Source organism: Tupaia chinensis, unplaced genomic scaffold, assembly GCF_000334495.1.
Source record: "Tupaia chinensis unplaced genomic scaffold, TupChi_1.0 Scaffold000017_1, whole genome shotgun sequence".
NCBI lineage: Eukaryota > Metazoa > Chordata > Mammalia > Scandentia > Tupaiidae > Tupaia > Tupaia belangeri.
Window position 1 is genome coordinate 3409922 of NW_006159447.1, and position 15268 is coordinate 3425189.

Genomic DNA, 15268 nt, shown 5'->3' on the forward strand with positions numbered 1-15268 from the left:
TTCAGCAGCTGGAATTAAGATTATTAAGATGTGTGATTACTGAACTTGAACCCAGCAGCTTAAAACTACTGCATTGTTCCAAATATTCGAACATTTATCTGCTTCTGGTGCAGTAAAGCTGTTGATAGGACAAACATTGCTCATACTCAGTAGAAAGTTCTACTTACACTAAATTTGCCTGGGGTTGGGCATGCTGCATTTGGGCCTGTTTTGACAGAAAATACGCACTTGACTTCATTGTATTTGGCCATGTCTTAGAGCTAATAATCAAGGTTTAGGGTATTTGGAAAAAAAAATACTGTTTACACAGTTCCCAAGTAAAAGTGTATTCAACTTGAAGAAAAATCATACTTTGGAATGCAAAACCAATCAGAGATTTTAATGTCTGGAATCACTGAAAGAGCTTCTTTCTGCTCATGGAAGGTACTAATGTTTAAATTAGATGGAAGTGGGATCTGCTCGAGAGCAGAGAGCTGCCCTGTGGGGTAAGGAGAAGTGAAGAATGAGCAAAAGAAAAAAAAAATACTCATTAATTTTGATTCTGTAAATGGATAAGGATTTCTCCTAAGTAAATAGAGATGTATGCTAAGATTTACTTTTCAATATATTTGTTCAGTGATTCTGCAAGATTGAACATGACAACCCAAATATTAAACAAAAAAGTTTATATAGCATATATGCAAAGATTTACCTATCAGTATGTTTGTTGAATGACTCTACAAAATCGAAAATGACAAATAACCTAAATATCAAACAAAAAAGGCTTAAATAAAATATGGATTTGTTTGTTACACAAAGAGGAAAAAAAAATAGAAACCAGTTTGAGTCCTAATTTTAAATAAAATGTCCTGAGTTGCTTGTAAGGTTTGGTGCCTGAATTGTGTAATATAAACACTAAAATTATTTTTCTAGCTAATGTTTTGTCCGTAGCAGGTGGGATTATTGCCCTCTCCTTTTAGTAAGTTACTTGGTCAGTTCTTTTTACTGGCATAATAAGCACCCAATCTCCTCTCCCCCACAAAACCCAAGACCTTGACCATAACCACGTCTCCATATTTGGCGCTGCTGCCACCTTAGCTCCTCGGTTTTCCCCAGCCAAGGTGCTCAATAGGTTGGGTTCTGACATCATTATTCCCTTGCTTTCCTCTTGATGTAGGTCTTTATCATCTATATGTATTTTAAAAAACAATGTATTTTTTAAAAGAATATATTTTTATATTAATTATCTTTATAAAAGAAGGTATCATGCTGAATGTAATATTTTGGGACTTACTTTTCCCCATCAAATATTGTCCCCACCAAATAGCGATACGTTGCTAAGATTTACCCAGATTGCTGCATTTCAGTGTAGTTCATTTGTTTTTTCTGCAGTATGGTATTCTGTTGTATGCCACACTTATGGATCCACTCTCCTATTGACGGATGTTTAAGTTGTTTCTGGCTTTTTGTGATTGTGAACAATGCTACAATTAAACTTGGACTTGCCTCCTATTATATGTATACAAGAATTTCACTTGTTATACACTTGATGGTGGAATTACTGGACAGCAAAAGAGATGAATACTCAAATCTATTATAACAGGAAATGTAAAAAATGTACTCCAAAGGATTTCCAATAATTTACGTTTTCATAAGCATATAGAGGAGAGCCTATGAGTCTTTGTATTTTTCTATACTTGGTATTATTAGAATTATTTTTTTCATTAGTTGTGCTTTTCCAATTGAGTTTTTAAATGGGATTATTGTAGGCTCACATGAAACTGTAAGGAATAATACAGAAAGATCTCATGTACCCTTTACCTAGTTTTCCTCAGTACTAATATGTCACCGAGCTATACTACAATATTATTATTGTTATTATTATTATTATTTTTGGAGAGTTTTTTGCTATAGATTGTGTGTGCTCGCCAGAAAGACAGAGAGAGACAGAGAGACAGAAAGCGAGAAATCACCCCCCACAGGGGGGATGGCCACACCACAATCCCTTCTCCTCCATTCTCCCCTTGGGATCTTGGGCGTGCATGCACTCGCGTCCAGTGTGAGTTTAAGCCACCGGGTCCAGGACTCGAACCATGGTCGACTACATGGGAGTCCAGTGACATAGCCATTACGATAACTGCTGGTCCCACTATACTACAATATTAAATCAGCACATATTAACTGTGATACAATCCACTGACTTATTCAGATTTTCCACATTTACTTGCATCCATTTGTGCATATGTGTCTGTGTGTGTGTGTGCGTGTTTGCATGTATGCAAGCATGAGTATATATATTTAGTTCTATACATTTTGACTACAACTGTGTATTTGTGTTTCCACAACTGCAGTCAGGGTACTGAATGGTTCCATCACCATAAAGATCCTACCTCTTTTCCACACCCACCTCCTTCCCATTTACCCATTCCCCATATCTAACTCTTGACAACCATGACTACGTCTTCTATTTCTGAAACTGTTTCATTTTAAAGATTTTATATAAGTAAAATCATGCAGTATTGTCAACTTTGAGGATTGGCTTTTTTCACTCAGGATAGTTCCCTGGAGAGCCATCTAAATTGCTGCATATTTCAATATTTTGTTCATTCTTTTTACTGAGTAGTATTACACAGTGTCAATGTTTATTTAACCATTCACCTATATGAAAAGACATGAGGATTAATTCTAATTTTTTACTATTTTAAATAAAGCTACTATGAATACTCATGTAGAGTTGTTTATGTGTGAACATGAAGGTGTTTTTTTACAAAAATACCCAAGATTGCAATGATAAGATCATATGGTATTTGCATATTTAGTTTCTTAAGAAACTGCTAGATTATTTTCCAGAGTGATTTTATCATTAATATTTTATATTCCCACCAGCAGTTTATAAATAAGCTAATTTCTACACATAATCACCACGACTTGTTGTTGTCACTATTTTTGTGTTTTAGTCTTCTGATAGCTGTGTAGTGGTGTCTCATTGTGCTTTAAATTCACACTTCCTTGATGATTGTTGAACATCTATTCACAGGTTTATTTGCCATCTGTATATCCTGTTTGGTAAAATGTACATTTATATTTTTGTCCATTTTCTAATTTGAATATTTTTAAGCTGATGAGTTTTGAGAGTTCTTTGTGTATTATTTATACTAATTTTTGTTAGATGTGTAGTTTGTAAGTATTTCTCCTAATCTGTAGTTTATCTTTTCATATTCTTCGTATGATCTCTGGCCAAGCAAATGTATTTTACTTTTGATGAGGTTCAATTAGTTAACTTTTCCCTTTTTGTTTTGTATATATTTTTTAAAATAATTATTTTATTTAACTTTATTTACCCATTTATTTAATTTTTTAATTTTACCAGAGCGGTGGGGGGCGGGGGGAGAGAAAGCCACCAGGTCTGGGACTTGAACCAAGGTCAGACATGTTGGAGTCCAGCGCCCTTAACCACCATGCCAACTGCCAACCCTTTTCTTCTGTATTTTTGATGGCAACTCTAAGAACTCTTTGTAGAGCCCTAGATCCCAAAGCTTTTTATTTTTTGCTATTTTTTCATAACAATTTTATAGTTCCACATTTTACGTATAAGTCCACCATCCCTCTTGAGTTAATTTTGCTATAAGGTGTGAGTTTTAGGTCAAGGTTCATTTTTGTTGTTGTTTATGGATGTCCAGTTTTCCCATCACCCTCTGTTGGGATGCTTTTGCAAATTTGTCTAAAAAAGTTGAGCATGTATGTGTCTGTTTTCATATTCTGTTTTTTTCTTTGATGTATATCTGTCCCTCCATAATGCTACATCATATGGATTATTTTAGCCATATAGTAGGCTAACTTGTTCTTAGCTGTCATAATTGGTTTAGTTATTTTAGGGTCTGTGCTTTTCTATTTAAATTTTAAAATCAGCTTGTTTATGTCTGACCGAAAATAGCCTCTTAAGATGTACATAGAAATAATCTACATCTACAAATGGATCAATTTGGAAATGATGGGCATCTTTACTATACTGAGTCTTCCAATCCATGAACACAGTGAATTTCTCCACTTATTTAAATCCTTGTTTTTTTTTAAAAAATCTGTTTTGGAATTTTAGCATACCTTACCTAACATTATATTTGGGGCAATTATAAATGGCAATGTACTTATTAACTTTTGCTAATTGAATGGGCACAAATTATATTTTATTGTGATCCTCTGATTTTGTTTCTGTTGTCACTAATGTAGTTAAATATCTCTTCCTTTGTTTATTGATCATATATAGGTCTATTCTTATATATATTATATATTATATAGACATACATAGATAATCTCCTATTCTTGCTCATGGTTCTTTATTCCTGATACTAATTTTTTTCAGATTTTTATTTTAGAGATTTTTGCCTTAGGGCACATGTGCTCACAGGAGTGAGAGAGACACAGACACAGTGAGAGGGAAAGTGAGAAATCACCCCTTGGGGAGATAACTATGCTGTAGTTCCTTCCCTTTTATTCTCCTCCCAGGATCTTGGGCAAGCATGCACACATGCTCAGCATGATTTTCAAGCCACAAGGTCTGAGACTTGAATTGAGGTCAGCCATGTGGAAATCCAGTGATGTAACCACTATGCCATCTGCTGGCCCCCTTTTTCAGACTTTTATATTGTGCATGTCTTCTCCGAGTGAAACTTACCTTTTTATTTTCTTTAAGATGCCTTTTGATGAATAAATTTTAAATTTTTATTTTATTTTCTTTAAGATGCCTTTTGATGAATAAATTTTAAAATTTTAATTATTTATTTATTTATTTATTTATTTTAGGGCATAGGCACTTACCAGAGAGAGACAGAGAGAGGGAAAGTGAGAAATCACCCTCCAGGGTAGATGGTCATACTGCAATCCCTTGTCCTCCGTTCTCCTCTTGAGCTTTTGGGCATGTACTCATACACATCCAGTGTGATTTTTGAACCACCAGGTCTGTGTCTTGAATCACGGTTGGCCATGTGGGGAGTCCAGCACCTTAACCATTATGCCACCTGTTAGCTCCACTTTAACAATTTTAATATTATTAAAATTTTCAAATTTTCAAATTATAGTCACTTAATTTTATATTTTACTTAGGTTAGTATGATTTGTATCTTCAGGTCAGTTATGACTTGAATGAGCTGACTAAAATATTTTTATTGGAAATGATTTTTATACAGAATACTAGTTTATTTAATACTTTTCTAAATAAGCAGAGAGCATTCTCTTCCTAAGAGTCTTTCTACATTATTCCCAAATAAGTAAAATAAAATAATATGCCCAGTAATTCTATAAGAGAATAAGAAGATAGTCTTTATCTGAGAGTAAGATTTTCCCATACAAACTGGTAGAAATGGATTTTTGAAGCTTGATCAGATTCCAATTTTGCCTAGTTTTATCCAAAAACAAATTAATTTCTATCCCATGACTCCTTGCAGTATTCTACTTTAGCCTTTTTTTCAGTGTAGTACAGTATGCCTGACTCTAAAATAGAAAGCAGTTGGCTTTGTATTTGATTATTAAAGAAGGGAAAGTTGTTGCCAATACATATAATATATAAACTTTGAATTGAATTGTATTGTTCAGCTTTCATAATGAAAATTGGACTACTTCATTCACAAATACAGTTTTTTCTCATTTAGTAAAATGATCAAGTTACTCTATGCATAGTTATGTCTGTAAAAATTAAGATCCTTTGAGCAAAATGTGACTTCATAAATGCAGAGATACATTTATTAAGTTGTCTATGTCAATATGTCAACTTTAGTAGTTGAACTGTTTTTTTTTTTTTTGGTAAAAACATATTCAATTTGTGATCACTTTTGTATTTTGGTTTTCATTGTATAAACTATATATTCAACATTGTTTTATTGTCATTTTATGTTTAAAAAAATATTAAGTAGGGTTTTTCTGGACCAGATACAGGAAACACATGCTTATTTTATAATCTCCAATCCTAATATGAAAATTCAGTAAGATTAAGCAGTCCTGTGAAGGCACAGAGTAGAGGATAAAGCAATGCTGCCATGGACACTAAATACACCTTGATATTTTAAGAATATTCCAGTGGATCAACAGGTAGAGTTAAGGCACTGAACGCCTACATGGCCCAGCACAGTTTGAGTTCCAGATCTGGCCACTTGAAAATTACACTGGATTCAAGTATGTGTGTGCTCACAATCCTGAGAGGAGAATAAAGGAGAAGAGATTGCAGCACAGCCATCCCTCCTGGGGAATGATTTCTCATTTTTCCTCTCCCTCTCTCCAGCGAGTGCATGCACCCTATGGCAAAGACTTGGACAAAAAAACAAAAACAAGAACAAAACCAGGAGAAGACTATCCCAGAATCTTGGATCTGTGTGAAAGGACATGGTGGTTTGACCTAATCAACGCCAGCCTGCCCTATAGCCATTGATTTCCTTCTTTGTTGAGAAGACTTAGCCTTTGTCTTCAGCCTCATTCCAGGAGGGTGGGGACCTTTCCCATTGGCAAAGTTCAAGTAGTGCCACTCCTTTTCTGGACCCTTATCCTGAGTCCTAATTGAACCATCTAAGAATCGATTACTGAGCCAGCTCTGTGACCTAATGGCTAATGCAACTGAGTTCCACGTGGCTAATAGTGCAGGTTGACTCCTGGGCCCATATTGGGCACACATATGTGCATGCCCAGTCCCAAAAGGAGAGAGAGTTAGAGAGAAAAGGGAATGCAGTGTGACCTTCCCCAATGCACAGTGCTTTCTCCTTCCCCTCTCTCTCTGTCTCGCTCTGGTAAGCAGGCACAACTTCTAGTAAAAACAAACAGAAAAATAAGATTAAAATAAAAACAATTACTTAAATGATCTTTAGGGACAAAATCTTATTGTCACATAGACACCATGAACAAACAAATAAAAAGATGTATTTGGGAAAACTCTTGAACCTTTTCCAATTTTCTTTCTCCAAAGTCTTGAATTAGGGAAGTCCACATTTCTAGCATCGACTTATCAGAATAAGAGAGCTGCCTTTTGCTTCCTGGCCGTCTTCCCATCTCCGCTGACTGGCCCACACTGGTGTTGCTAAGACCTTTCCTGGAAAGAATCTACAGGCTAAAGGCCAAAGCTGGATGATTTTGCACAGACACTAGTTTCTAAACTACGCAGAAGGCAGAGTTGCCAGACTGGTGTGAACCTGCCAGTATTTTGCTAACTATTTCCAGAGCACTGGCTTTGCTGCCAACCATCACCACAGTTTTTTCCTAGTGAAAATGCTTTTAAGGGAAGGGTTATAAAAAGATGGCTGCTTGAATGGGAATGTTCTTGTATTCTTAGCACCAAGTTATCTGAAAGATTTTCAAATAGACCCCCTCTTTTGAAAGGGTCAATAGTAACTCATGTGCTTTTCTGGTTTTTGCTTTGCAGAGCCGAAATTTGTCTGTCAAACGCCTGCAATTGCCGACATTGTAATCCTGGTGGATGGTTCATGGAGTATTGGAAGGTTCAACTTCAGACTGGTTCGGCTTTTCTTGGAGAATTTGGTTACAGCGTTCGATGTGGGCTCAGAGAAGACACGAATTGGTACATCCATTGTTAATAGCAGTCTGCTGTCAATGTAACCCTGCTGAGAATTTTTAAAAATTTCAGAAACTCTTTACAAAATGACTTTCAGGATTATAGGCTCAATTTTTCTATTGTTCCCAAAAGTGCATATTTGAATCAATAAATGTTTATTCCTACTGAGTTTGTTAGGCAAATTTAGTTAGTATACACATTATATTTTTTGAAGAATCAAAGTATTTGTTAGTAATAATGAAGCATTAAAGATACAAATGGTTTAATAATTTATCAGTAGTTTTCTTTTATTTAAAAGAAATATCTGAATCCAGGGAAATGTTAGACTACTAAATTGGAAGGTAACTATATAGTACAAAATAATGTTTGGCAAATTAATTTTAGCCAAGACAAAAAGAAAAAAAAAAGAGAAAGAAAAAGTTGTAAATTTTGAGCAATATTTTAAATAATAAAGATAATAAATCTTTATTATATCGAATATCTTGTTTAGCTTTTAAATAGCCATAAAGGAAAATCATTTCTTTGAGAATAAAACAACAAATAAGTCTAGACTTTTTACCTACAAACATAATCAAGTATTTCCTTTTTCAAATACCAACTACCTAATTTTGGTGCTGACTTTTAAGTGGTAGGAAATATGTACACCTCTACCCCAGTTTCAAATAGATCTAACTTGATCCTTTTAATTGATGTGATGGAGCCTTTTTGAAAGTATATAGCCAAAGGAAAAAAATTGTTGCAAAGATTAAACTATGAACTGTTCTGGTTTTTTCAAATAGTCCACTAGGTCTTTGAGTAACCCATCATTTCTGGTGGACTCTTTGTCTATCTTTTCCAGGTCTTGCACAATATAGTGGTGACCCCAGAATTGAATGGCATTTGAATGCCTTCAGCACCAAAGACGAGGTGATTGAAGCTGTTCGAAACCTTCCATACAAGGGAGGAAATACGCTAACAGGTATGTTCTATGCACTTCATATTTTTAGCAACAAACATATCTTGCTGACAAAAAGTTTTATTACCTCATTGGTAATAAAACTATTATTGTATTACTTCTTTGGTAAAACAATAAAATCAATCATTTGGCTCCTTTGTAAAAGGTGGAAGGATATATATTAATAACTGGACATATTTATGGGGTATGTTGTGATTTTTAGTACAAGGATACAATGTGTAATGATTAAATCATGGTAATTAGCATATATGTTATCTTGGCCATGCATTGTTACTTTGTGTTGGGAACATTGAGAGCCCTCTTTCTTAGTTGCCCTGACAGAGGCAGAAAAGTATTGTGAATTATATCCTCCTGTACTTCCTAACACTGGATCTTCGTTCTCTCCTCTCTCTGTTATTTTGTTTCCATTCACTTATCTCTCTACCTGCTTCCCTGCAACTTTCCCTAGCCTCTAGAAGTCATTCCCCTACTCTCTACTTTCCTTTTTAGTTTCCACACATAAGTAAAAGTATGCAGTACTTTTGCTATATGTAAGTAATATCCCCAAACAGGACTTGGTTGTGTTGGGAGAAAATGAGGCAATCCCACATGTTTAATCCCACATGTTTAATCTTTGTTAGTTCATTTCCTTCTTCTTTTCTCACTCTTATCTCTTCCAGCAATCCTGTCATTGAGATGAAAACGTATTTCTTTATTTTCAAAGAAGGTATTTTCTTTGCCCTTTCTATGCAATCAGTAGTTATCACAAAAGTATTTGGCTCACCAGTGTTTTTGATGGATGATTAATGTAAAAATATTTACATTATAGTTATCCAAAGCACAACCATAAAGAGCTTGTACAGATTTTAACCTGTACAAGTACTCGATTTTCCCTTCCATGGGCGCATGATAAAGATGCTCGGCATGAAAAATGTGCATGCTGTTATGGACTTTCAGGTAAACCACGGAAATCTGGATAATTGCTTTTCTCATTTGAGTCATAATCTAGTGGAATCTTTGGTAATGCAATAAAAACAATCATTGAACACAACTTCTATAACAGTATTGCGGCGTTTATTTTTTTCTGGGTGGAAAATGTCACATTCCGAAGGTAGGAGTACAATTAATATGTTTCAATCCATTTCCAATACTTCTAGAAGAATAAGAGAGAATGAAAGAGAAGTTTTGAGTCTTTCGAAAGCATGGTATTATTTTCTAATAGTCACTATTGTAGATATTCTTGTTTCATCCTAAAATGTAAAGGATGAGATTTTCTTGTATACAAGATCTGCTAACCTTGTTTGGCCATAAATTAAATTAAAAAAAAAATGCTTCTTTCTGAAATGATGCAGTATTCAATCATTTTTATTACCTTTTGTGGTGGAGTTTAGTTTTATATCAGATCTGTTAAGGGCCCGGTTGTTGTAAAATGAAGTTTTTCATTTAATAAGAACTCATTTTGCTCAATAAGGTTCCCATCTTGTGGTTTCATTTTGCAGAATTAGAAGGATTTTTATTAGAAATGGTTGGTTTATGTTTATTTTTCTTGTTTTCTCCAAGGTCTTGCTTTGAACTATATTTTTGAAAATAGCTTTAAACCAGAAGCAGGGTCAAGGACTGGAGTATCCAAAATTGGCATTTTAATCACAGATGGAAAATCCCAAGATGATATTATTCCACCATCCAGAAACCTTCGTGAGTCTGGTGTAGAGCTGTTTGCCATAGGTATGTGTTCTTTATGGTCCCGTTTCAGCTACAGGCATAGATACGCAAGCACTAAATATAGTAACAATGCAAAAGGTAGTTGATTGAATGCCAGGAGACCCGAGCACTTTCTAGTCCTGGCTCTTGCTGTTGTCAGCCCTGTGGTCTGAGCCCAGCTTCCTTATGTTTTCAATGGAAGGGATAGTCACTGTCATATATCCCATTGTATAAAGATCTCTAGGTAAGATTTTCATATATAGGGACCAGCAGTTAGTGTAATGGCTATGTCGCTGGACTCCCATGTAGTCAACCCGGTTTAAGTCCCGGACCCAGTGGCTTAAACTCACCCCGGTCGTGTGTGTGTGCGTGCCCAAGATCCCAAGAGGAGAATGGAGGAGAAGGGATTGCGGCATGACCATCCCCCCTGGGGGGGTGATTTCTCGCTTTCTATCTCTCTGTCTCTCTCTGTCTGTCTGGCGAGCACACGTGCCCTATAGCAAAAATCTCTTCAAAAAAAAAAAAAAAAGATGTTCATATATAAAATGTTGTAAAAAGCACACAGTAAGACCAGTCAGTGGCATAGTAGTTAAGACAGCTGGATCTCACATGGCCAGCTGTGTAGTTTGAGTCCCAGACCTGGCAACTTGAAAACACCCCAGGTACGTGTGCATGTGTGCCTAAAATCTTGAGAGGAAAATGGAGGAGACAGGATTTAAGCGTGGCCATTTGTGGCTGGAGGGTGCATTCTTACTTTCCCTCTTTTTCTCTGGCAGGCTCACATACCCAAAAGAAAAAAAAAAAAAAAAAGAATAAGAAAAATAAGCATAGAATGGCATGCAAATGTCAGGGAATTTTGTTTTGTTTTGTTTTGTTTTAGAAAGATTTTTGCTATAGATGCTTCCTGAAGGGACAGAGAGACAGAAAGTGAGAAATCACCCCCTAGGGGGATGGTCACACTGTAATACCTTCTCCTCCATTCTTCTTCTGTGACTTTGGGCACATATATACATGTGCCTGGTGAGAGTTTTAAGCCACCGGATCTGGGACTCAAACTGTGGTTGACTATGTGGAAATCTAGTGACATAACCATTACACTATCTGCTTGTCCAGGATATAATTTTTATTGTTCAATTAGTCAGGCCTTTTTCTTTAAGATCACTTTATAGGCATCTTTTTTTGTAGTATAGAAGGAAACCAGTGTGTTATTTTGAAGGAATTAGGATTCTATTTAAAGAAAGCACAAAGTTCTACAGATACAGTATTACTTATCTGAAATTAACTCACTATTTGATGCTTGTGAGAAGGGATATATATAACATCATTCAGAAAAAGTACAAAATATTTACAGGACGTGATTTTGCTCTTGATTAAAATGCTTACATTTTCTTTGTCAGTAGGAACGTCTTCTATTTAGTAGACACCAATGAACTTTCTCAGTAGAAAAAAATGCCCAATTACTAAGCAACATTGAAATACATATCAAAATACCACAGCAAATTCCTCAACAGGGCTCTGAAGACATTTCATATTGGTCATTATGAACAGTCCATTTCATTTTGTTTTACGGATTAAAAAAAAAAAAAAAAGTATTGGGACCAGCAGTTATTGTAGTGGCTATGTTGCTGGACTCCCACGTAGTCAACTGCGGTTCGCGTCTCGGACCCAGTGGCTTAAAACTCACGCCGGGTGCGTGAGCGTGCATGCCCAAGATCCCGAGAGGAGAATGGAGAAGGGATTGCGGTGTGGCCATCCCCCCTGTGGGGTGATTTCTTGCTTTCTGTCACTCTGTCTCTCTCTGTCTATCTGGCAAGCGCACTTGCCCTATAGCAAAAACCTCTCAAAAAAAAAAAAAAAGTATTGCCAGGGGAGTGCACGTTCTCACCAGAGAGAGAGACAAGAGAGGAGAAGTGAGAAAGCAGTCCCCATGGGGGATACCTGTGCTGCAATGCCTTCTCTGTTTCTCTTTCCTGTCTGGATTTTGGGCACACATGCACATGCGCTGGTATTTTTCTCAAGCCACCAGGTCTGGAGCTCGAACTGTGCTGTTGGCCACAGGGGATCCAATAGCCCCAACTACCATGCCAGAGGCCAGCCATGTTTTATACATTTAGTTATTTGGTTGGCTTTCAATCTGCTTTCAATTAAAAAGGATTTATCTCCCTGCTTTTATCAATAATATAGTGCAGTCTTCTCTTCATGAACTCTCTGTGAGATGTTTCTTCAAGGAGAAGAGAATATTCTTCTTGTAGTTATAGAACAGTTAGGAAAGAGATACTGAGCGCCAGGGTAAAACCTAGATTCCAACATCCTGTTCTAGTTCTACCAAATTGAAATATCCAGGGAGAATGAGCCTAGGAAGCCACAGTTTAAAAACATACCCAGAACTGTACTTTAAAAGCAACCTCAAGGGCTGGCCTGTGGTGTAGTGGTTAAGGTGGCTGGATCTCTTGCGGTCAACTGTATAGTTCAAGTGCTGGACCCGGTACCTTGAAAAACACACTGTGTGTGCATTCATGCCTAGAGTCCTGAAAGGAAGAGAGAGGGAGAAGAGATTGCATTAGACTATTCTCTATCAGGGGGTGCTTTTTCACTTTTCCTCTCTTAGTCTCTGTTGAATACGTTTTCTCTGGCAAAACAAACAAATAAAACAAAAACAAAAACAAAACAAATTCTCCAAGGATTGAGAACTACTGGTTAACCCATTGAATATCTCCTCTACACTTACTGGTTTCTCTTCCTTGGAGAAAGATCCTAATAAGTTTCCCTATTTATGCATTTTATTCTATCCAGAGGATGTTTCTGATCAGTCGTTTTTAAAAAGTATTTCTTTGTAGTGTTCTGTCAAGTACTGTCTGAGAATAGCTGCAGAAGTACAGAGAATAGCTTCCATCCCTTTTATTTTCCTTATTCCTGCAGTGTATCTGATCGGTCCCTAAATGGCAAGGTTGTATCTTCTTTATCTTTTCTTTCTGGTCACCTAACCCAGTGCTTGACATTTAATGTGTCCAATATGTAGCTGAGGAATAATAATAATAATACTAAGGACAACATTGCCCTTAGTATTAAACATAAAAAAGTTTATAAAAGATACATGTAAGAGAAATGTATTTTATCCTTCAGTAATACAAATATTACTTCTACATTTTTATTCACAGAAGAAAAGGCAAAATAAATTCAGGAAGAAACACTAAGAATGTATTATGTTCAAATTTAGTATCGGTTAATTGCGGTCTTAATATTTTGAGTGCATTTGTGTGTGTGTAGAGAGGGTGGGTGTTATGTCTCAATGTGGTGCAGAAGCCAGCTTATACCTGTTTGCAAGAGTCAACTGTGCACATCTCTTCCCATGTCTGCATGCTGTGGCCTCACTTTGGTGGCTTGAAATAAGTCAGAATGGGATATTTGTCCTCTAGAAATGAGCAAATACTACAAACTAGAGCATACAATTGTTAAATAGTCACTGCATTTATCAGCACACCCTTGGAACTTAAAAGGGCAGTAAATTAAATGACTTTAACTATATGCTACCTTCAGTCCTAAAGATAAATGTTAACTTGGTTCTAGGAATTGATTCAAATTTGCTTGGCAATAACAGTTCTCACCCTAAAGTTGAACAGTAGAACTTTCAGAGCTATCAATGAAGAAAACTAAAAACAAACCCACAAAAACAGTTCTCTGACCCATTCCTAGATTTGCTACTCAAAATGTGGTTCATTGGACTGCTTTATTCCAGAAGTACTTCCTTATTTACTGCGTGCCAGGCACTGTGGTGGGTGCTGGCACAAAGATGAGAAAGGCGAAAATCCTTTGGACACCAATTCATTCAAAGTCATGGCAGCCATTCCATCTCTTTTCCATGCAGTTGCAACAAACTACTTTATTGGGAAAGATGAGAGAGAGAAAGACAGAAAGAGGTTTGAGAACTGTCTTTCCTAGAATATTTTTGTATGAGTCCCAACTTGTTGGTTTTAACTGAGAGCCATGAAAAACCATTATTGGCACTAAACCATGGTTTCAGCATGCACTCAATGTTATATTGATTCAGATGTGCATTTTAGGAGCAACTGTACAGTCCTTCAGGCAAGAAACCTCAGAGAGATTGATTTATTTACTTCTGTTCATTTGTCCAACAAAGGAAATCTCTGCTTAAAACTTGAACTAATGCAGGATTAACTTATGCTTTTGCCTTCCGTTCTGTGCTCTTGTTAAGAATTGATGGATGTGTTTTTCAGCAAAGCTTTAAATGAATTCATCCAGATGTGATTTGGCCTTTTTCTCTGGAAATTACCTGGACATCGACAGTATTTATTATCTTATAACCTCCTAAAGCAAATAGTTCAGAGACAGTTAATGCTTTGTTACTTAATATGTTGAGGTTAGCAGATAACTTCATTAGTACAGCCAGACATCAGAGAAGTAGTTCACGTTTTCACAGGTAATCTCTCTTTACTTTCATGGTGCCTCCTTTTAACATCCTCAGAGGACTGAAATGACAGGGCTTAAACAGAACCCAACTTTGTGCTTCTCATTTTCTATCTCTATTTTCACTGATAAATATGTACTCATTTAAATGTATAGTCTTCTGAAAGGCAGTGTAATATAGTGGAATATCAGTTGTACATGTAATAACTGTATATTTGTGGGCAAGTTAACTTCTTGGTGCACATGTACTTATCTGTAAAGTGGCAGAAGTAGTAGTGTCAAAATCATAGATGGGAACCAGCAGTTAGTGTAATGGCTATGTCGCTGGACTCCCATGTAGTCAACTGCAGTTCGCGTCCTGGACCCGGTGGCTTAAAACTCACGCCGGGCACGTGAGCGTGCGTGCCCAAGATCCCGAGAGGAGAATGGAGTAGAAGGGATTGTGGCATGACCATCTCCCCTGGGGGGTGATTTCTCACTTTCTGTCTCTATGTCTCTCTCTGTGTGTCTGGCGAGTGCACACGCCCTATAGCGAAAATTTCTCCCCCCCCAAAAAAAATCATAGAGTTACTTGTGAGGATTCAACAAGCATTGGGTGTGGTGGAGACAGATGATCAGGTCAGGCTCACTGCCATTGCTCTTTCCAATGGGCACGAATGTCACCATCTTCCCTATTGTCC

General features: G+C 36.6%; 1 protein-coding gene across 1 annotated transcript in view; it reads left to right on the top strand.

Annotated features, from left to right (window-relative positions):
* COL14A1 (collagen type XIV alpha 1 chain) overlaps window positions 1–15268 on the top strand; it is a gene marked incomplete at its 3' end in the record, with an annotated part of 142763 nt that overhangs the window by 49174 nt on the left and 78321 nt on the right. The window contains exons 6-8 of the mRNA XM_006140062.2: window positions 7379–7534; window positions 8367–8486; window positions 10023–10187. Coding sequence (XP_006140124.1) covers window positions 7379–7534; window positions 8367–8486; window positions 10023–10187 — 441 coding nt within the window. The remainder of the gene's footprint in view (window positions 1–7378; window positions 7535–8366; window positions 8487–10022; window positions 10188–15268) is intronic.